General features: G+C 39.9%; 1 protein-coding gene across 1 annotated transcript in view; it reads right to left on the bottom strand.

Moving 5' to 3' along the window:
• LOC124551100 (nuclear RNA export factor 1-like) overlaps nt 1-21777 on the bottom strand; it is a 137933-nt gene that overhangs the window by 44608 nt on the left and 71548 nt on the right. The window contains exons 10-11 of the mRNA XM_047126029.1: nt 17261-17370; nt 13352-13388 (exon numbers count right to left, since the gene is read on the bottom strand). Coding sequence (XP_046981985.1) covers nt 13352-13388; nt 17261-17370 — 147 coding nt within the window. The remainder of the gene's footprint in view (nt 1-13351; nt 13389-17260; nt 17371-21777) is intronic.

The following is a 21777-nucleotide window of genomic DNA, read 5'->3' as shown; positions in this document are numbered from 1 at the left end:
AAACTAATATTTGAACAAGTATAGGATATCATATGCATACAAGTAACAACTTTCTGGACTACCCTCGTCCTTTTGTTGTTAGTTGCATTAGTTGGACACACGCTAGCTCTTTTATAGGTGATGAGGACACACAAACTTTCATGTCTCTAAAGCTTGTGGGAAAATTTCAGAATTTAATTCAGCCAGATTCTATATGCTCACATAGGCTGCCCCCACACAAATGAGTAAGCGTGCTTCTATTTTCTAAGTCATATTGAGACCCTGTGACTGTCAAATACTTCTGTAAGTGGTAAAAGCTGTCAAGCTCCCAATAAATCTGACATTATTGTCTGCGGGAGGATCGGGCCATCGCTATTTCTCAGAGCAGTGTACAATACGGAGATCTCGCTTTATTCGTGATGACGTCAGGTGGCACAAGACTACTCTCTCTGTCACACAAAGCCCAAAAGGAATGCTTCAGACTGACAAACACAAAAACAACAGAATGTGATCTAAACTAACATCTATACAAACTAAAGGTAACTTTAAATACCATGAAGATGACACTATGCAACTTATGACCAATATCTCACTAATGCGAGATTCGTCACACTTGTCCATTTTTAGACTACTACAATATGGAAGTAACCGATCAATCGACTAAAGAATAATTACCGATAAAACAACAGCAAATTTTATACTCTCTCAGCCATTTAATTCAAATATGAAATGTTGTAACAAGAATCCTTCCTTTTAATTATACAATAAATACTCCAGTATTAATCATGTTTACTTTTTCTTGATTATCATCATCTGTTCTTTACAAAAGAAACTCAATGTATACCAAATGCCACTATGTTCTACTTTGAGGGACCTGTCACATCTGGCCATACCACACTCTTCACTTATTTTACTCTATTACAAAAAATACATATTCCATATTTGATAGACACAATAAGATGAATCACAATGATTTGAAACTGGTAACGGTACCCTTTGAATAAAGGAACTGAAAGTAAATTTGTGGCTGGTTGCTGTCCCAATGCCATCAACTTTTGTCTTCAAATAACAGCCACGGTCTCCATCATGTCATCATATGACAAAATTGCAGACACAATATTTTTTAATATAATATTTAATATGATTTCATACTTAGAAAAATCTTAAGGAATATTTTGATTAGGGGCTATTTCGAAGCTGCTTCAAGATGGTACCAGAAAGTAGATGGGTTCACGGGATGGAATGCTCCAATATGGATGAAACAAAAGAATGGTACCCCATAAGGGGAAGCAAGAAATGAAAAGAAAGGTTAGGAATGTTAGGACTAAATATAAAAATAAGGCAGCCCCTTAAGACAGGTGTCCTTCCCAGGCTACAATCCGGGATCCCTTCCTGGAAGATACTTCGGTGGTGAACAGGAGGATATCGATGCTCATCAGTGTCACAGAACAGACACCACGAGCTTAATGCTCACATGCCCTGCAAAAGTTCTAACACCCTATTATGGAAAGCCTATGGAGAGTGATGCACTGCTATAGTAACTTCAGTCTGACATTTGTACCAGACTACAAACTGAACCGAGTAATTAGCCCACATGCTGCCCTTTCTTGGCGAAAATGAGAATAAGCTTGAACTTATACTGCAGTTAAGCAGCCTTCAAAAATTATACAAACTGAACCAATATTATTATTCACACAATTCCAAAAAGAATAACTTCTCTTTACACAAAATCTGTACCATGTTAATGTTACCACCCTATGGAAGTTACCAAAGCCACAGCTCAGTAAATCAAACCTACAAAACCCCACCATAAAAATAAATAAAAATTACACTGAGGTGACAAAAGTGGTGAGATACATCCTAATATTGTGCTGGATCTGCTTTTGCCCGGCACAGTGCAGTAACTCCACATGATGTGAACTCAATGAGTCGTTGGAAATCCCTTACAGAAATACTGAACCGTGCTGCCACTATAGCTGCCCATAAATGCAAAAGTGCTGCCAGTGCAGGATTTTGTCAACAGACTGACATCTCAATTATGTCCCATACATGATTGATGGGGTTGACGTCATGTGGTCTGGGTAGCCGATTCATTCGCTCAAATTGTCCAGAATGTTCTTCAAACCAATTACAACCAATTGTGGATCAGTGACATGGCACACTGTCATCCACAAAGATTCTTTCATTGTTCGCGATCATGCAGTCCACGAATGGCAGCAAATGTTCTCCAACTAGCTGAACATAACCATTTCCAGTCATTGAGTGGCACAGTTGGACCAGACAGTGCAGTACACTCCATGTAAATACAGAACCCATCATTAAGGAGCCACTGGCTTGCACACTGCTTTGTTGGCAACTAGGTCCATGGCTTGTGGGGTCTGCACCACTCTCAAACCCTACCATCAGCTCTTGCCTACTGAAATTGGGACTCATCTGACTAGGTAACAGTTTTGCAGTCACCTAGGGTCCAACCGATATGATCAGGAGCCCAGGAGAGGTGCTGGAGGCGATGTTGTACTGTTAGCAAAGACATTCGTGTCAGTCGTCTGTTGTCATAGCCCATTAATACCAAATTTCGCTCCACTATCCTAATGGATATGTCTGTCATTCGTCCCACTTTGATTTCTGTGGTTAATTTACTCACTGTTGCTTGTCTGTTAGCACAGACAACTTACACAAATGCTGCTGCTCTAAGTGAAGACCGTTGGCCATTACACTAGACTCGCATTCGGGAGGACGACGGCCATCCTGATTTAGGTTTTCCGTGATTTCCCTAAATCCCTCCAGGCAAATGCCGGGATGGTTTCTTTGAAAGGGCACGGCCAACTTCCTTCCCTAATCCGATGAGACCGATGACCCCGCTGTTTGGTCTCTTCCCCAAACAACCCCCCCCCCCCTCTGCTTGTGTCTGTATGTGTGGATGGATATGTGCGTGTGTGCTAGTGTATACCTGTCCTTTTTTCCCCCTAAGGTTAAGTCTTTCCGCTCCCGGGATTGGAATGACTCCTTACCCTCTCCCTTAAAACCCACTTCCTTTCGTCTTCCCCTCTCCTTCCCTCTTTCCTGATGAGGCAACAGTTTGTTGCGAAAGCTTGAATTTTGTGTGTGTGTTTGTGTTTGTTTGTGTGTCTATCGACCTGCCAGCGCTTTTGTTCGGTAAGTCACCTCATCTTTGTTTTTATATATGATATTACCATCATCTGTATATGTGCATATCACTATCCTATGACTTTTGTCACCTCAGTGTATGTACCAGTAACCTTAATTTAGAAACTAGTTAGGCGATTGATGCAGTCATCAATGTAGAGCATGTCTCTCCTAGGGGTTGACTCTTAGAGAATGTTCTTCATCCAGCATTACCTGCTACTTCCCTACATAAGAGGATAAAAGATACTAAGTCTCATTTAAAACAGTTACAGTGGATTCTCCACAAGTCTCTCTTTTACACATCATCAGTAGTGTTTCTAAACAACTCTTTATGAGTATTCACACATGTACTGTTATGGTACACCACAATTGTTGCTCCCCCCTAGCAAGGGCTCAAAGGTTCTCAGACCACAATACATTTAGGTACATGCATATAAAAACGGCACTACACCATGCAATAAAAAGCAACCTCCACTCTACTTCCTGCTGGCCAGAATTCCTGCTCTTCATGCTATAATTTTATGCTCTGTTTTCATTTTCTAACAAGCCCTTGCCATTAATATATAAAACAAATGTGGCCAGCTGTGAGACTTATCCAATAATACCTTCTCAGATCATTGCATTGCCAAACATTCATTCCCCCCAAGTGCCCAACCATGGCTTGAGTACTTGAGTACTCTGAAGATACTTCCATGCTCAAAATTTTGAGAGTGTTTCTCTAGTATTTACACATTTGTCTACTCACTTTAAAAAAAAAGGAAGCCTGTGGGGCCTATGCCTGGACTACCAAGCACTTTTGCATACAAAGGAAAACTTCCAATCAACATGAAAAAAATTGCAGACATTAGGAAACTGATTCAGTTCATACCAGATGATAAATTAGAGTTCTACAATTAACTTTGTGAGTGATCTATGAACACCTTGAATGAGTATGAAGAAGACTTTTGATGATTAACAGTTTTTCTGTTCTGTGCTGTTCTAAACTACACAGATTGTGTAATAAAAATCCTGCCAACATATGCATCATATCTCAGTTTTTATTACTTACATTTTTATCACTTATCTACTCGAAACAGCTGCAAGTTATCAATTATTTGTAGAATATTATTTTTCATAAAAACAATCCCACTTGAAAAGGCCATATCTCCACATACCGGTAGGTTGCTCTGCTGTAACACAGGCCACGTATTGTTTTAGCACATGATTTTATGGTTACGTTGTGTTAAATATTCTACTCTATAGTCTAAATATAAATCATGACATTTTACACTTCAATTTTGTAATTCAAACTGTTTTTTCTTTCTCCTGAAAATTTTACTGTGGTGGATACATGGCCTTCTCGAAGTGACTGATTCAAATGTCTTCTTAAATTAATAATATGTTTTCATACACAGCACACACTTCTTTGTACCAAAATTTAAATTCTCTTATTGTTTGCTTACATCACCTCTGACAACCCAAGTTAAGGTAATTACTGATATGTGAATTCTGTGGAGTAGATCTTTTATCCAAATCATTAATGAGGTTCCAATTTTGGACTGTAAAATAGTAACAGTAGAGAGTAATTTATCCTCTATGAAATCTTTATTGGAATCAACTCTTTCACTGCCTGAGGATCTGAACTAAAGTCTGATTAAAATTACTTGATAGTTGACACTTCATGCATTAGAGGTGGTTTCGACCAATCAGAGTGCTCAACGCCATGATTGAACCATCTGCCGTTGCCTTATTGCAACAATTGGTCAGTCCACTCCCAATTCCTTGTCTGGATTTCTTAATGCGTGTGGATTCCAAATCCTGGGTGAGCCCCAGTGCCCCTTTCATTTCACATTGCATCTCTCTCTCTCTCTCTCTCTCTCTCTCTCTCTCTCTCTCTCTCTCACACACACACACACACACACACACACACACACACACACACACACACTTTGATGCTGATGAAATACACAAGTTTCAAACAGAGCACTAACCAAACACATACGGGATCATTTTGCACAAGACATGATTCAGTGTGACAATACATTTGTTATAATCACAGAGACGGCTTTACATTAGATAAGCTTCAAATGACAATGCATGAAACTGAACATTTTGATGACTACAATTCCTTGTTGCGACTGGGTCAGCAAAGTCAGAACATAAAACAGAGTAGTGGTGTATTGCAATATTTAGAATGCTAACTTGAAGAGTGGAAGGTCATTGGTTTGAATCTAGTCAAATGTGAAGAAATTTATTTATTTCTAAATCTAATCAAAATAGCTTTGACTATTATATATATTCTATTAGGGAGCAAAAAGCTATTTACAATTTGTACAGAAACCAGATCGCAGTTATAAGAGTCGAGGGACATCAAAGGGAAGCAGTGGTTGGGAAGGGAGTGAGACAGGGTTGTAGCCTCTCCCCGATGTTATTCAATCTCTGTATTGAGCAAGCAGTAAAGGAAACAAAAGAAAAATTCGGAGTAGGTATTAAAATCCATGGAGAAGAAATAAAAACTTTGAGGTTCGCCGATGACATTGTAATTCTGTCAGAGACAGCAAAGGACTTGGAAGAGCAGTTGAACGGAATGGACAGGGTCTTGAAAGGAGAGTATAAGATGTACATCAACAAAAGCAAAATGAGGATAATGGAATGTAGTCGAATTAAGTCGGGTGGTGCTGAGGGAATTAGATTAGGAAATGACACACTTAAAGTAGTAAAGGAGTTTTGCTATTTGGGGAGCAAAATAACTGATGATGGTCAAAGTAGAGAGGATATAAAATGTAGACTGGCAATGGCAAAGAAAGCATTTCTGAGGAAGAGAAATTTGTTAACATCGAGTATAGATTTAAGTGTCAGGAAATCGTTTCTGAAAGTATTTGTATGGAGTGTAGCCATGTATGGAAGTGAAACATGGATGAGAAATAGTTTGGACAAGAAGAGAATAGAAGATTTCAAAATGTGGTGCTACAGAAGAATGCTGAAGATTAGATGGGTAGATCACATAACTAATCAGGAAGTATTGAATAGGATTGGGGAGAAGAGAAGTTTGTGGCACAACTTGACTAGAAGAAGGGATCGGTTGGTAGGACATATTGATGCCTCAATATCACCAGTTTAGTATTGGAGGGCAGCGTGAACGGTAAAAATCGTAGAGGGAGATCAAGAGATGAATACACTAAACAGATTCAGAAGGATGTAGGTTGCAGTAGGTACTGGAAGATAAGGGAGCTTGCACAGGATAGAGTAGCATGGAGAGCTGCATCAAGCCAGTCTCAGGACTGAAGACCACAACAACAACATTAGTTGGTTGAAATGTAATTTTTCTTATTTGTAATACTTTGCCACATAATTTTCATTATCGGATTGAATATTTTATTTGTGCTTGTTTTTCTTCCTATAATTCTTGTTTTGTTTGAAAACTGCCTGTGATGCCTATGACCTGTAATGAAGTACCAATCAGGACTGCTCATTAGTTGGTAACACAGCAGCTCATGTAGCCAGTGTGAGAAAAGTTTCAGGTAAACAGTGATAGCAGAAAGTTATGGTTTGCTTTCAGTGTTGAAACTGAAATTTTTCTGTCTAGAGTTTACTCATAGAGGTTAGTTTTAATCACCGTGAACAAAGTGATTGTGATTCTAGTTCTGCTGGTGATTGTTAAGTACCATTATCTCAGACACATTGCACATCATGAAGTAGTGAACCCAAATCATCCAATTTATCATCTAAACTAGAAAGTCTTCCACACATTCGAGAGAATATCTTGTGTATTTGAGAAAATCTTTCATCAATTTTACAAAATCTGTTGTGTGGGAAAATCCTTCATTCAGTCTTGCTGCCAGATTTGACAATGCCTATATAATTTTTTAAACACTTGTTTGTTTTCCCACTATGAGTGCTATGATTATTACTCCCCATACAAATAATAATTAAAAAGACTCGCAGAATTGGTACTCACAATAATCAAGAACTTACAATAGTAAATGCTGCTCCTTTTTATATAAGTCACCTATAACCTAATGAAGTTCACTGAACAGGTTCACTGCTGAAATTGAAATTTTCTAAAGAAGGTAACTGTGTAAACTGAAATTGACCTATTCAGGCCAGTGCATGTACTGAAATAAATACCCCACTGGATAATAAAAGATCTCTTATCCAAACAGAACCCACCAGGTATTGACAAAGTGAACCCCAATAAGAGATGGTATGGGCCACATCAGCTACTCATCTGCAGAGGTTAAATGAGTTCAGCAATTGCTGGATGCCCACTGCGCCGGCTCCCACTGATATTTTGAATGGGTGGGTGCGAGTTGTCGCTAGACAAGTGCAGCATGCTCACTGCATTCTCTGTCACCACTGCCCTAAACAGTTTTTCTTGCAAAATGAGTTACTCGCCTGTCACGCAGACAATGTGCGCGGTGCTTCTATATGTACCTTCGGCTTCAAATTTGATACTTCCTGTCTCATGACCATTAAAAATATATTAAATTTTCAGACAATCTTCTTTGTATTTAATAGTGACTGGTTATTACTGGAGAACAATGGTTATTACAATTTTGCTCTCACGTTGAATGTTTGAAGACTCCTGGTTGATTATGGATCTATGAAAAGTTCATTCTTATACATTCTGTTAAGGCAATATTAATTATTTTAACAATCTTTAAAGCTCAGCTAATGAATCATTATACACTTTCTTGTTGTATCAGTTAACCATTAATCTGACTTTCAATTAATGCTGAGTTCACATAACTGAAAACGATATATATGAAAAGTGAACATCACTCAATTATGGTATTCCAAATCCCCTTTTTATAAATCTGTCAACTCACTCTAGTGCAATCTTCAGTTGTACAATAAAATTCAAAATGAACATAAGAGACTTGTGTTTTTTTTGTTGCAGAGTTGCTCAGCCTTGAACACTGTACTGCAGCACCTCAGGGCATAACAACATGGTCTGAATTTTTCCTCTTCTTGTACATTCAATATTCTTCACAATGGATGCCCTGTGGAAGTTGCAAAGTTCTGCCAAGACTAATGCCAAAATTATAATGATTAGTATTTCCTTCTCAGCTAGTGTCTTCACTTTACCAGATTTTCAAAGCAACAACAGTGTTACACACATCAAAGTCAGACTAGTACCTGTTTGGTTTATCACTCAGATTACTGCACCTTTGTTTTTCAACATTTGAATACTAAAATCCACAATGATGGTGTTTCAGTGATTTCTTATTCTTCTAGCACGCACTGATTAAAATACTTTTTTGATTTCTGAATATCCATGAGCCTTTAAAATCAAAAAGTTTTTGTTCGAAGCCCATGAAGTCCACAGTTGGTATGCCAACCAGGCAAAATCACTGAGAGCATCAACGCAATCATCCCACCGATGTAACAGGTTGATGATATCCTTTTGGTAAAACACTGCGTCCAGCTGGACGAAGAGATCTGTAACGACCTGCTGGACATCCTTATCTGACAAGAACTGTCGACCCCATAATGCCTTTTTTAAGGGATCGAAGGCATGATAATTGCATGGAAAGAGATAAGGACCATAGGGTGTTTGCTCGAGCATACCTCATAGCTTTTGCATTGTTAAGTTGGCATAACTTCTGCATTATGAAATTTCCAATATGGTGACGTGCATTATCACGAAGCATCATTCCATAACAGTGGTTTTCGACAAGCATGCTCCCCCATACACATTCTTCATTCTCTGATGGATATCTACTGGTATTTGGTAATAATACTACCACAGTTCATGTTTTCACATTTACCACCCTCACGTCAGAAAGACACAAATGCCACATTAATTCCTTGTTTACAAGTCAGTGTTTATACATTCACAATGGAGTCATGTTATGTTGCATATATGCTCAATCAAAGCCCTCAAATGGAAACTTTTTGTTCCCTTATAATGCAGTATTATATGAATTATTCATTTGTTATCATTTATGCAAGGAATTATGCTAGGATGGCATACTCTGAGGTCCACCTCGGCAATCCATATTGTGTTGGGGGGCCCATATAGCAGGTACTGTGACACAGAGATCACTGCTGTCAAACTTTATCTGCTGCATGCCTTCCAAAAAGTACTTCAGAAAATAATAAAATACAAAACAAATATTTAGAACTGTATAGGATACCATCTAAACACAAGTAATAACTTTTTGGACAAGTCTTGCCCTATTTAATCATACTAAAATAATAATTAAATTTGCTGAACACATGTTACCTCATTTACAGATAATGAGGGTACAGAAAATTTCACACCTATAATGCTCCACGAATTCCTTGTCCACAAATCTTGGACCTTGCAATTCGTGGGGAGGCTTGCGTGCCTCAGCGATACAGTTAGCCGTACCGTAGGTGCAACCACAACGGAGGGGTATCTATTGAGAGGCCAGACAAACGTGTGATTCCTGAAGAGGGGGAGCAGCCTTTTCAGTAGTTGCAAGGGGCAAGTCTGGATGACTGACAGATCTGGCCTTGTAACACCTACCAAACTTGCCTTGCTGTGCTGGTACTGTGAATAGCTGAAAGCAAGGGGAAACTACAGCCATAATTTTTCCCATGGGAATGCAGCTTTATTATATGGTTAAATGATGATGGTGTCCTCTTGAGTAAAATATTCTGGAGGTAAAATAGTCCCGCATTCGGATCTCCAGGTGGGGAATACTTGGGAAGAAGTCATTATCAGGAGAAACAAAACTGTTGTTCTACGGATCGGAGCATGGAATGTCAGATCCCTTAATCAGGCAGGTAGTTTAGAAAACTTAAAAAGGGAAAAGGATAGGTTAAAGTTAGATATAGTGGGAATTAGCCGAGTTTGGTGCCAGGAAGAGCAAGACTTCTGGTCAGGTGAATACAGGGTTAAAAATACAAAATCAAATAGAGGCAATGCAGGAGTAGGTTTAATAATGAATAAAAAAATAAGAGCACTGGTAAGCTACTACAAACAGCATAGTGAACGCAATAGTGTAGCCAAGATAGACATGAAGCCTAAGCCTACCACAGCAGAACAAGCTTATATGCCAACTAGCTCCGCAGATGACGAAGAGATTGAAGAAATGTATGATGAGATAAAAGAAATTATTCAGAGAGTGAAGGGAGATGAAAATTTAATAGTCATGGGGGACTGGAATTTGACAGTAGAAAAAGGAAGAGAAGGAAAAATAGGTGAATATGGAATGGGGGTAAGGAATGAGAGAGGAAGCTGCCTGGAAGAATTTTGCACACAGCACGTGGAAGAGGCCTGGAGTCACTGGAAGATTTCAGATAGATTATTGAATGATAAGACAGAGATATAGGAACCAGGTTTTCAATTGTAAGACATTTCCAGGAGCAGATGTGGACTCTGACCAAAATCTATTGGTTATGAACTGTAGATTAAAACTGAAGAAACTGCTAAAAGGTGGAATTTAAGAAGATCGGATCGGGATAAACTGAAAGACCCAGAGGTTGTTGAGAATTTCAATGATAGCATTAGGGAACAATTGACGAGAATGGGGGAAAGAAATACAATAGAAGAAGAATGGATAGCTTTGAGAGATGAAATAGTGAAGGCAGCAGAGGGTCAAGTAGTTAAAAAGATGAGAGCTAGTTGAAATCCATGGGTAACAGAAGAGATACTGAATTTAATTGATTAGAGGAGAAAATATAAAAATGCAGTAAATGAAACAGGCAAAAAGGAATACAAACGCCTCAAAAATGAGATCAACAGGAAGTGCAAAATGGCTAAGCAGAGATGGCTAGAGGCCAAATGTAAGGATGTAGAGGAATATATCACCATGGGTAAGATAGATACTGTCTGCAGGAAAATTAGAGAGACCTTTGGAGAAAAGAGAACTACTTGTCTGAATGTCAAGAGCTCAGATGGAAAACCAGTCCTAAGCAAAGAAGGGAAAGCAGAAAGGTGGAAGGAGTATATAGAGTGCCTGTACAAGCGTGATGTATTCGAGGGCAATATTATGGAAATGGAAGAGGACGTAGGTGAAGATGAAATGGGAATAATTTTACAGAGCACTGAAAGACCTAAGTCGAAACAAGGCCCCGGGAATAGACAACATTCCATTAGAACTACTGACGGCCTTGGGAGAGCCAGTCCTGACAAAACTCTACCATCTAGTGTGCAAGATGTATGAGACAGAAGAAATATCCTCAGACTTCAAGAATAATATAATAACCCCAATCCCAAAGAAAGCAGGTGTTGACATGCGTGAAAAATTACCGAACTATCTTTTGTGGCGGCGTTCGTAGCGACAAACAATTCGCTGTAGAACGGCTTACGAAGTCACCGCCACACTTTTAATAGCGGGCCGACCGGTCCGCTGGAACAGTGAACAGAAAGACGAAAACCCAAACACTCTGATTAAATAAAAGTCGGTACTTATCTTTATTAACGAAGATACAGAAACACAGTAGTGAACTCCGTGTCTACAGAAATCTGTCTAGTTCAAGTCGGAGCGGCTAGGTCAACATCGGCTGACGAAAAACAACAACTCTGCTGCGATGAACACACAACTGACTAGCAAGTACACAATTCGGTGGCGAGTATACAACTGAGCGGCGAATACAGAACTGTCCTAGCGCTCGCGACTCCAGCGCTTAAGAAACCAGAAGCCAGCGGTGGCGCGCGCAGACTTGCGGCGATTTCCTGTATCGCTGGCGCTGCTTATGCGGACGGCGTCCGGACTTTGATGCTGCTAACCTTTTTGCAGCGGGCTCGGTTGGCATTACTGGCTAGGATATAACACTATCAGTTTAATAAGTCATAGCTTCAAAATACTGACAAGAATTGTTTACAAATGAATGGAAAAGCTGGTAGAAGCTGACGTTGCGGAAGATCACTTTGCATTCCGTAGAAATGTTGGAACATGTGAAGCAATACTGACCCTACGACTTATCTTAGAAGATAGATTAAGGAAAGGCAAACCTGCATTTCTAACATTTGTAGACTTAGAGAAAGCTTTTGCCAATGTTGACTGGAATACTCTCTTCCAAATACTGAAGGTGGCAGGGGTCAAATACAGGGAGCACAAGGGTATTTACAATTTGTACAGAAACCAGATGGCAGTTATAAGAGTCAAGGGGCATGAAAGGGAAGCAGTGGTTGGGAAGGGTGTGAGACAGGGTTGTGGCCTATCCCCTACGTTATTCAATCTGTATATTGGGCAAACAATAAATGAAACACAAGAAAAATTTTTAGCAGTAATTAAAATCCATGGAGAAGAAATAAAAGCTTTTGGTGTTTGCCAATGACACTGTAATTCTGTCAGACACAGAAGGGCAGTTGAATGAGATGGGCAGTGTCTTCAGAGGAGGATCTAAGATGAACATCAACAGACACAATACGAGGATAACGGAATGTAGTCTAATTAAATCAGGTGATGCTGAGGTAATTACATTAGGAAATAACACACTTAAAAGCAGTAGATGAGTTTTGCCATTTGGGGGGCAAAATAACTAATGATGGCCAAAGTAAAGAGGGTATACAATGTAGACTGGCAATGGCATGAAAAGCATTTCCAAAGAAGAGAAATTTATTATTAGGTTTAAGTGTCAAGAAGTGCAGCTATGTATGGATGTGAAACATGGACAATAAATAGTTTAGACAAAAAGAAAATAGAAGCTTTCGAAATGTGCTGCAGAAGAATGCTGAGAATTAGATGGGTAGACCATGTGACTAATGAGGAGATACCGAACAGAATTGGGGAAAAGAGGAATTTTTGCCACAACTTGACTAGAAGATGCACCAAGGGATCACAAAGTTAATGTTAGAGGGCAGTGTGGAGGGTAAATATCATAGAGGGAGACCAAGAGATGAATACAGTAAGCGGATTCAGAAGGATGCAGGGTGCAGTAGTTACTTGGAGATGAAGAAGCTTGCACAGGATAGGGTAGCATGGAGAGCTGCATCAAACCAGCCTCTGGACTGAAGACCACAACAGCAACAACAACAACAATGCTCACAGGAATTCTGTACCCCTAGACCTGGTAACTGGCAATGCATAACGGACCTTCACCCTCCTGTGCCACGACTGTTTTTCCTTTTCAAATATGCTTCATATTGTAATCGATAAAAGAATTAAAGTAAAAGTATAAAATAACACTATAAATGGGCAATTACTTATATTCAGAATCTTTGTCACTAATGGATGCATTATTGGTGAGATAAGAAATTCTTAAGGACTTCTAAAATCTAAAGTAAGAAGAACTGAAGTTAAAAGGTCATGCATACTTTGTAACTTACCAATTTAATGAGATGGGGGAAGTTCGCTCTGACAACGCTGGAATGTAAACAACAATATTAATATTATTTGGCGGCTATTTTCCTGAAGTAAAACATTAGATACAACACAGTTTCAAAAGAGCTGCCTCATTAAAATACACCATATATGGCAACAGCATTTAAAAATGGTTGGTGTATCCATTCAGTAACATCACTTATAGAGATTCAATATCTAGACTCATTACAATGTTACAGTTGGGCACTTAAAGTCATTGCATCTCAGGATTAAATCTTACGGATGTGGGTTACGTATTTGGAGTCAGGCTACAGAACTTTTAAGTTCTTGGCGCCCATACAAATTTCTACTTTCAAAATGTCAGAACAACAGAAATAGGTATGACATAAAATACTTCTCAATTTTAAATCTAATAATAAATTGAAATTAATTTAAAGAGCACATCAAATTAATGCGGCAAGCTGATGACCTGTATAAAAATGGGAAAAATCCAGACACTTGGAGGGGGCAGAATTACACTGAATATATATTTTTTTTAAGTGTTACAGTGTGTGAAGTTTTCTGTAACCATGTCATATATAAAATAAAAAGCTTGTCTGTTGTTAACTTTATAATGAATATTATGATATTTAAATATCACAGAAATGTGTCATTTTGTGTATCTGGTATTCACTATTAGTTCAAATATTTGTTTTGTATTTTACTATTTGCTTTATGTACTCCTTGTGCAGCATGCGGTGGTTGGAGTTTGCCAGTAAATGTCTCTCTGTCAAAGGAGGTTCCGTGTGGAGCTACCAACATTGCTTGGACTGTGAAGAAGGGACTCTGAGTAATAAACGAGAGCTGCCAATGAAAATACAATAATGTATATAACGGACATGTTAAGAATTGTGTGAAGTCCAAGTTTGGTGTGAGATTAGTATCAGCTGGATACACTACTATGCAGGCAAGCATACAATAAAAGCTGATTGTTATCTGAAACACCGAAAGTCATTCTGAAAATATTAAAACAGAAAGACCATCAACATAAAAGTTTTCTGGGTATTGTACCCCGTCATAATACATAAAACTACTGCTGCTGGAGAAAAACCAACGTTTCGCCCATGGTTGCAGTGGCCTTATTCTGGGTCTAATGGTGCGTTCTAGCTATGCAGCGTCCTTTATATTTTGTTGTTACTGTTCCCTGTGCAAGACATTACGTCATAATTTTAAAAAGGTAGTTTCATTGGTCACTTAAGAAGGAGCGGGAACTTTATTTTAATAGGTTATTGTGGTGGAGGGAGAACATAACCTCTGTTGTCTATTGGCTCTCGTGTTATGTCCCGTGATTGGAGGTCACCATCAAATGAGAAGTTGGCTGCTGTTTACCAAATGCTGGACGTCAGCCACACGGCGGCAGTTACTCACTGGTAGTGCTCGTGCCTTGTGTTGACAGTGCGGTCTGTTGGGCTCTGATTGCTGGCAGCCAAGATGGGGCAAGCCTGAGTCCATCCTCCCTGTTCATGTTGTTAGGGTGTTTAAGTATTTCGATGGCCCCTCTGATTTTCCATTTTGTCATAACCAGCTGCTTGGCCAACACACAGGCTTCGCTGAATTTTATTTCTTTTCCACAGTCTTGCTGATGTTCTGCCACAGCAGATTTGTTGTGTTGCCCTAGACAAATATAGCGCTCGTGTTTCTGAAGTCTCGCCGATGTATGCCTCTCCACATTTGCATTCCACTTTGTAAACGCCTGCAGTGTGTAATGCATCCACTTTGTCCTTAGTGGAGCCTAGCACGTCCCGGATCCTGCGACCACCATAGAAGACAGGCTGCACCCCAATGTGGTGAAGGTGTTTGCCTATTCGGTCAGTAACATTTTTCACATAAGGTAAGCGCACTGTTGGCTGCAGTTTGTCTATTTCTTGCTTATATTTCTTACTTGTGTTCACTGACAAGGTTGTGTGGATCGACTTATGGCTGTAGCCATTGGCTAGAAACATTGTGTGTAGCCTTTTAAGCTCAGGTGTAATGATTTGAGCATCACATAGGTGCAAGGATTGCCAAAGAAAGGATGACAGAGTTGTTCTGCGCTGGGTGGTGGTAGGAATGGGCATGCAGATACCTGTCTGTATGGGTAGACTTGCGATATACTCTGTACCCCAGTGTGCCCTCCGTTTTCCTGTATACTTCGATGTCTAGAAATGGTATTGCACCATTCTTCTCTACTTCGAGTGTGAACTGTATCTTCCCATGCACGTTGTTCAAATATTCGTGAAACTTGTGTAGCTCCGTTTCACCATGAGGCCATAGAGCAAACGTGTCATCCACGAAAAATTCAGCAAAGCCTGTGTGTAGGCCAAGCAGCCAATTACGACGAAACACAAAATCGGAGGCTATTTAAATACTTAAACACCCTAATAACATGAACAGGGAGGATGGACTCAGGCTTGCCCCATCTTGGCTGCCAGCAATCAGAGCCCGACAGACCGCACTGCCAACATAAGGCACGAGCACTACCGGTGAGTAACTGCCGCCACGCAGCCGACGTCCAGCAGTTGGTAAACAGAAGCCAACTTTTCATTCGTTGGTGACTGCCAATCATGGCACATGACACAAGAGCCAATAGATTATGTGGCTACAATGGAACATGCTAAACTACAAGCAATCTGAATAGACCAGCAGAAAAGTTTTGCTGTAATAGTACTTGGAAAATTGCAGCCAAATATTTCCAGGGTTTTTGAAAACTACATTGTACTGCTTTCGAAATCAATGTCCAGCAGCTACCTTCAAGTCTTATGAGTATAACGAAAATTGAAGGAGGCTGGCCCATTAGACCCCTTGTAAGAGCAGCCTATAGTTGAGACAGAATAAATTGATTGCTGCCAATTGCAGTGGATTGGATCTGGTAGCTGCGTGGCCCTGCCTCGACCAATAACACAACACGATTTTGTAATCATATCTGTGGAACTGCATCAGTGCTGTCACAGCTTTGTAGATGACTACTGTTTTTGCTGCAGCCAGCAGCACTTGGCAATTGAAAGCTGGCAATAGCGCTGCGAGCTGTCACAGATCTACTTATATTACCTCAACTAAAGTCTTAACTCACATGCAATGATGATATGTTTCAAATATAAATCTGTTATTAAAATTAGCACCATATCTACATGAAAATAAAACAAACCACGAATTACATTTTTTATTTTAATAGTATGAAGGTGTGCCGAAAGGTAATGCCTCCAATTTTTTTATGTTAATCTCTTACAGCTTTTTAATAAAACAAACTTTTATAACTTTCTACATCTTCATTCTTCATGTCTACATATTTATTTCTCGCCATAGTCACCCTGGCGACAAACACATTTCTCCAAATGACATGCCAGTTAATTGATACCATCACTGTAGAATGTTAGACTTTGTTGACCTCACCTCTACGTGCACTGTTTCATCACTATCAGAGTGAAGTCCTCAAAGCTGGTCTGTAAGCTTTGGAAACAGATGAAAATTCGAAGGGGCCAAGTCAGGACTGTATAGAGGATGATTGTTTACAGTGAACACAAAGTGTCAAATTGTTCCAGATTTCACAGCACTTGTGTGTGGTCTGGTGTCATGCTGAAGGAGAGAGTGGTCCATGTGTGGGCGAACTCTTTAATTTGTGCTTTCAGTTTTCTGAATTGTTTCTCATGCACCGGCATAGTTACGTTACACACCACACCGCCATGTTACGCACTACAATTCAGAGACTTGCAACTTGCATCAACGAAGTAATATGCATGAAGTGTAATACCTCAACTGATTCTAAGAGCAGAATTAAAAAAAAAAAAACAATAAATAAATAAATAAAAATAAAAAAAAAAATAAATAAATTTGGGAACATTACTTTTCAGCACGCCATGGCACACATTGGGGATAAAGAAGAAGCAAGCAGTACTAACCTTGTGTAAATCTGTTCTTCTTTATAATTCCCACAGAAAGGATTTTTATGCAAGTACAATTCCGTGACAGGTAAAGACTTGAAGATCACCAGTTCAGAAAATGTCTTAATCTGAAAACAAATACAGATTTAAGGAACATTAAGTAATACACGCACTCATATTGGGCATTAACACCTCACCTTTTTCATGGAACTAGGTGGGAATACCACAATTCATCTTACGCATCCATGGTCACTACAAAAGAATCATTAGATTTAAACATCCTGTAACTCTGGGAAAGGCACAATGATGTCATTTTTCTCAACACACAGAGAGAGAGAGAGAGAGCACATTTCATCTTTTGAGCTGCCATTTCATGAACTTCCTTGTGACCAGGCAGGTCATAGCATTTTCCACGTAACTGTTTCATATGCAACCACTCAGTCAATTTCTTGGCACTGGATTTCTAAATAAGTTGTTCCATTAGTAAATTTACTGTTTCTTGATGACATGTAATGCTTCACTCTCAAGTCTTTTAAGTTAATTTTAAAAATAAAACAAGCTTCCGGTGATTTTCCCATAGTAAATATCCAGAGCAACTGTCTGTCAGGGTTTCTGAAGCTTTTTATAGCCAGTAGTCAGCCAATGATTGGCGGATTGTGTCATAGCGACACCCTGTTAGAAGTAGGGAGCAAAGGGAGACCTATGGAAAACAGATGGTTTTAATTTGGCAGGCACACTGGAATTCACTGTTGATCAGGAAAGAGCATGTATGTCAACATCGGAGCTGTGTGCCGTTTTAGTAGCAGTGGAACATCAGACAACAGAGCACTGTGTGTTTGTGTATCTCAGTGCTAAATGCCGCACCTGTCGCTGCAGCGAGGCAGATATTTCTTCACAAAACGATGTTACAATGGATGACAGTTTCCGGAATAAAAGGAAACATTGTTATTAATAAGAAGCTGTTAGGTGGAAATAAAAATGTGAGGACATCTGAAAACATGACAGCTGTCAGAGAGGTAATGGTAATCATGAGTCTAAGATGATCCACACATCAACATGTAAATACACTACTGGCCATTAAAATTGCTACACCACGAAGATGACGTGATACAGATGCGAAATTTAACCGATATGAAGAAGATGCTGTGATTTGCAAATGATTAGCTTTTCAGAGCATTCACACAAGGTTGGCGCCAGTGGCGACACCTACAATGTGCTGACATGATGAAAGTTTCAACCCGATTTCTCATACACAAACAGCAGTTGAATGGCGTTGCCTGGTGAAACGTTGTTATGATGCCTCGTGTAAGGAGGAGAAATGTGTACCATCACGTTTCCAACTTTGATAAAGGTCGGATTGTAGCCTATCGCGATTGCAGTTTATCGTATCGCGACATTGCTGCTCACGCTGGTCGAGATCCAATGACTGTTAGCAGAATATGGAATCGGTGGGTTCAGGAGGGTAATACGGAACACAGTGCTGGATACCAGCGGCCTCGTATCACTAGCAGTCGAGATGACAGGCATCATATCCGCATGGCTGTAACGGATCGTGCAGCCACGTCTCGATCCCTGAGTCAACAAATGGGGACATTTGCAGGACAACAACCATCTGCACGAACAGTTCGACGATGTTTGCAACAGCATGGACTATCAGCTCTGAGACCATGGCTGCGGTTACCCTTGATGCTGCACCACAGACAGAAGCACCTGCGATGGTGTTCTCAACGACGAACCTGGGTGCACGAATGGCAAAACGTCAATTTTTTGGATGAATCCAGGTTCTGTTTACAGCATCATGATGGTCGCATCCGTGTTTGGCGACATCGTGGTGAATGCACATTGAAAGCATGTATTCATCATCGCCATACTGGCGTATCACCCAGCGTGATGGTATGGGGTGCCATTGGTTACAAGTCTCGGTCACCTCTTGTTCGCATTGACGGCACTTTGAACAGTGGACGTTACATTTCAGATGTGTTACGACCCATGGCTCTACCCTTCATTCGATCCCTGCGAAACCCTACATTTCAGAAGGATAATGCAGGACCACATGTTACAGGTCCTGTACGGGCCTTTCTGGATAGAGAAAATGTTCGACTGCTGCCCTGGCCAGCACATTCTCCAGATCTCTCACCAACTGAAAACGTCTGGTCAATGGTGGCTGAGCAACTGGCTCGTCACAATACGCCAGTCACTACTCTTGATGAACTGTGGTATCATGTTGAAGTTGCATGGGCAGCTGTACCTGTACACGCCATCCAATCTCTGTTTGACTCAATGCCCAGGCGTATCAAGGCCATTATAACAGCCAGAGGTGGTTGTTCTGGGTACTGATTTCTCAGGATCTATGCACCCAAATTGCGTGAAAATGTAATCACATGTCAGTTCTAGTATAATACAGGGTGATTCAAAAAGAATACCACAACTTTAAAAATGTGTATTTAATGAAAGAAACATAATATAACCTTCTGTTAGACATCATTACAAAGAGTATTTAAAAAGGTTTTTTTCACTCAAAAACAAGTACAGAGATGTTCAATATGGCCCCCTCCAGACACTCGAGCAATATCAACCCGATACTCCAACTCGTTCCACTCTCTCTGTAGCATATCAGGCGTAACAGTTTGGATAGCCGCTGTTATTTCTCGCCTCAAATCATCAATGGTGGCTGGGAGAGGTGGCCGAAACACCATATCCTTAACATACCCCCATAAGAAAAAATCGCAGGGGGTAAGATCAGGGCTTCTTGGAGGCCAGTGATGAAGTGCTCTGTCACGGGCTGCCTGGCGGCCGATCCATCGCCTCGGGTAGTTGACGTTCAGGTAGTTACGGACAGATAAGTTCCAATGTGGTTGATTGTGGAATTTGCAGCTCTCTGCTACCTCTGCGAGTCAATTTTCCTGGGCTGCAAACAAATGCTTGCTGGATGCGTGCTACATTTTCATCACTCGTTCTCGGCCGTCCAGAACTTTTCCCTTTGCACAAACACCCATTCTCCGTAAACTGTTTATACCAACGTTTAATACACCACCAATCAGGAGGTTTAACACCATACTTCGTTCGAAATGCACGCTGAACAACTGTCGTCGATTCACTTCTGCCGTACTCAATAACACAAAAGATTTCTGTTGAGCGGTCGCCATCTTAGCATCAACTGACGCTGACGCCTAGTCAACAGCGCCTCAAGCGAACAAATGTACAACTAAATGAAACTTTATAGCTCCCTTAATTCACCGACAGATAGTGCTTAGCTCTGCCTTTTGTCGTTGCAGAGTTTTAAATTCCTAAAGTTGTGGTATTCTTTTTGAATCACCCTGTATATTTGTCCAATGAATACCCGTTTATCATCTGCATTTCTTCTTGGTGTAGCAATTTTAATGGCCAGTCGCGTATAATTTATCTGTCTCAAAATGAACAACATTAAAATTGCTTGATAGGTTCCCGGGAATTACGCCAGATAATATTGTAGAAACCGTACAATATTTCAGTGAGACAACTGCCCGCCATCTTCAGGTGCTACTGAAGGTGCACCTGAAGATGGCAGGCAGTTGTCTCGCTGAAATATTGTGCGGTTTCTACAATATTATCCGGCGTAATTCCCAGGAACCTATCAAGCAGATGCAGCGCCAGGAAAGCCTCAAACAGCACAACATTAAAATTGTTTGATTTGTTATACAGGAGATGAGTCAAGTTGAAAAAGAAATATAACCCAACAGAGAGTCAAAAAAGTAAATGCAAAAGAATGAAACACATGATGTTAGTTTGCAGGCATTACTGCAGTAACAGTTATGATTCTAATTAGTTTTACAATAACAAGCTACTGAAGCAATAAAACATAACTTACTTAATTTTCTTACATTGAAAAGTTGAAATATTTTTACAGACTTACCATGCTACAACAGACGCAATACTATTTTTAAATGTATATAGAAATGTATTTTTTTGTCTTGTTTTCAAACTGCCAATTAGTCTTCCATAAATTCTTCAGTGGGATTGTACCACTTCTCCACTAAAAGGCTGTACAGGCATAATTTCAGTGAGCCAACCTTCACGGTAAACATATTCCCACCTTTTAGTTTATTACAAATCTTGAGTCTTGGATGTAATGGTGTCTGAGCGTGAAGCTTTAATCTGTGTGTCCGCAGTTTGAAATTTTTTTTGCGATGAGTGCTAGTATTGTGGTAGCAATGGTAGCTTACCAGTATACAGGTGTTATTCTAGATGAAAATCAAAAGTTCATCAATGTATAGAGGCATACTGGTTAAAATCTTAAAAATTTTTTGAATAGTAGGAGATATGACTCTCTGTTGGGTTATATTTCTGATGGTTTTTCGTTTGAAGAAACAGAAATCTAATGTTTCTGGCTTAATTTCTCAGACCCAATAACAGACACAAAGTAGCTGCAATACACTTTTTTATATATATATACTTCTGTGATTGTCATTAGATAAAAACGGATACAACAGGCACAGATACAGACCCAGTACCAATCCTTGAGCGACTCCTTGGCAAATGTTCTTCTAGTCCAAGAA

Source organism: Schistocerca americana, chromosome 9, assembly GCF_021461395.2.
Source record: "Schistocerca americana isolate TAMUIC-IGC-003095 chromosome 9, iqSchAmer2.1, whole genome shotgun sequence".
NCBI classification, from domain to species: Eukaryota; Metazoa; Arthropoda; class Insecta; order Orthoptera; family Acrididae; genus Schistocerca; species Schistocerca americana.
This window is presented reverse-complemented; position numbering and strand designations above follow the sequence as displayed.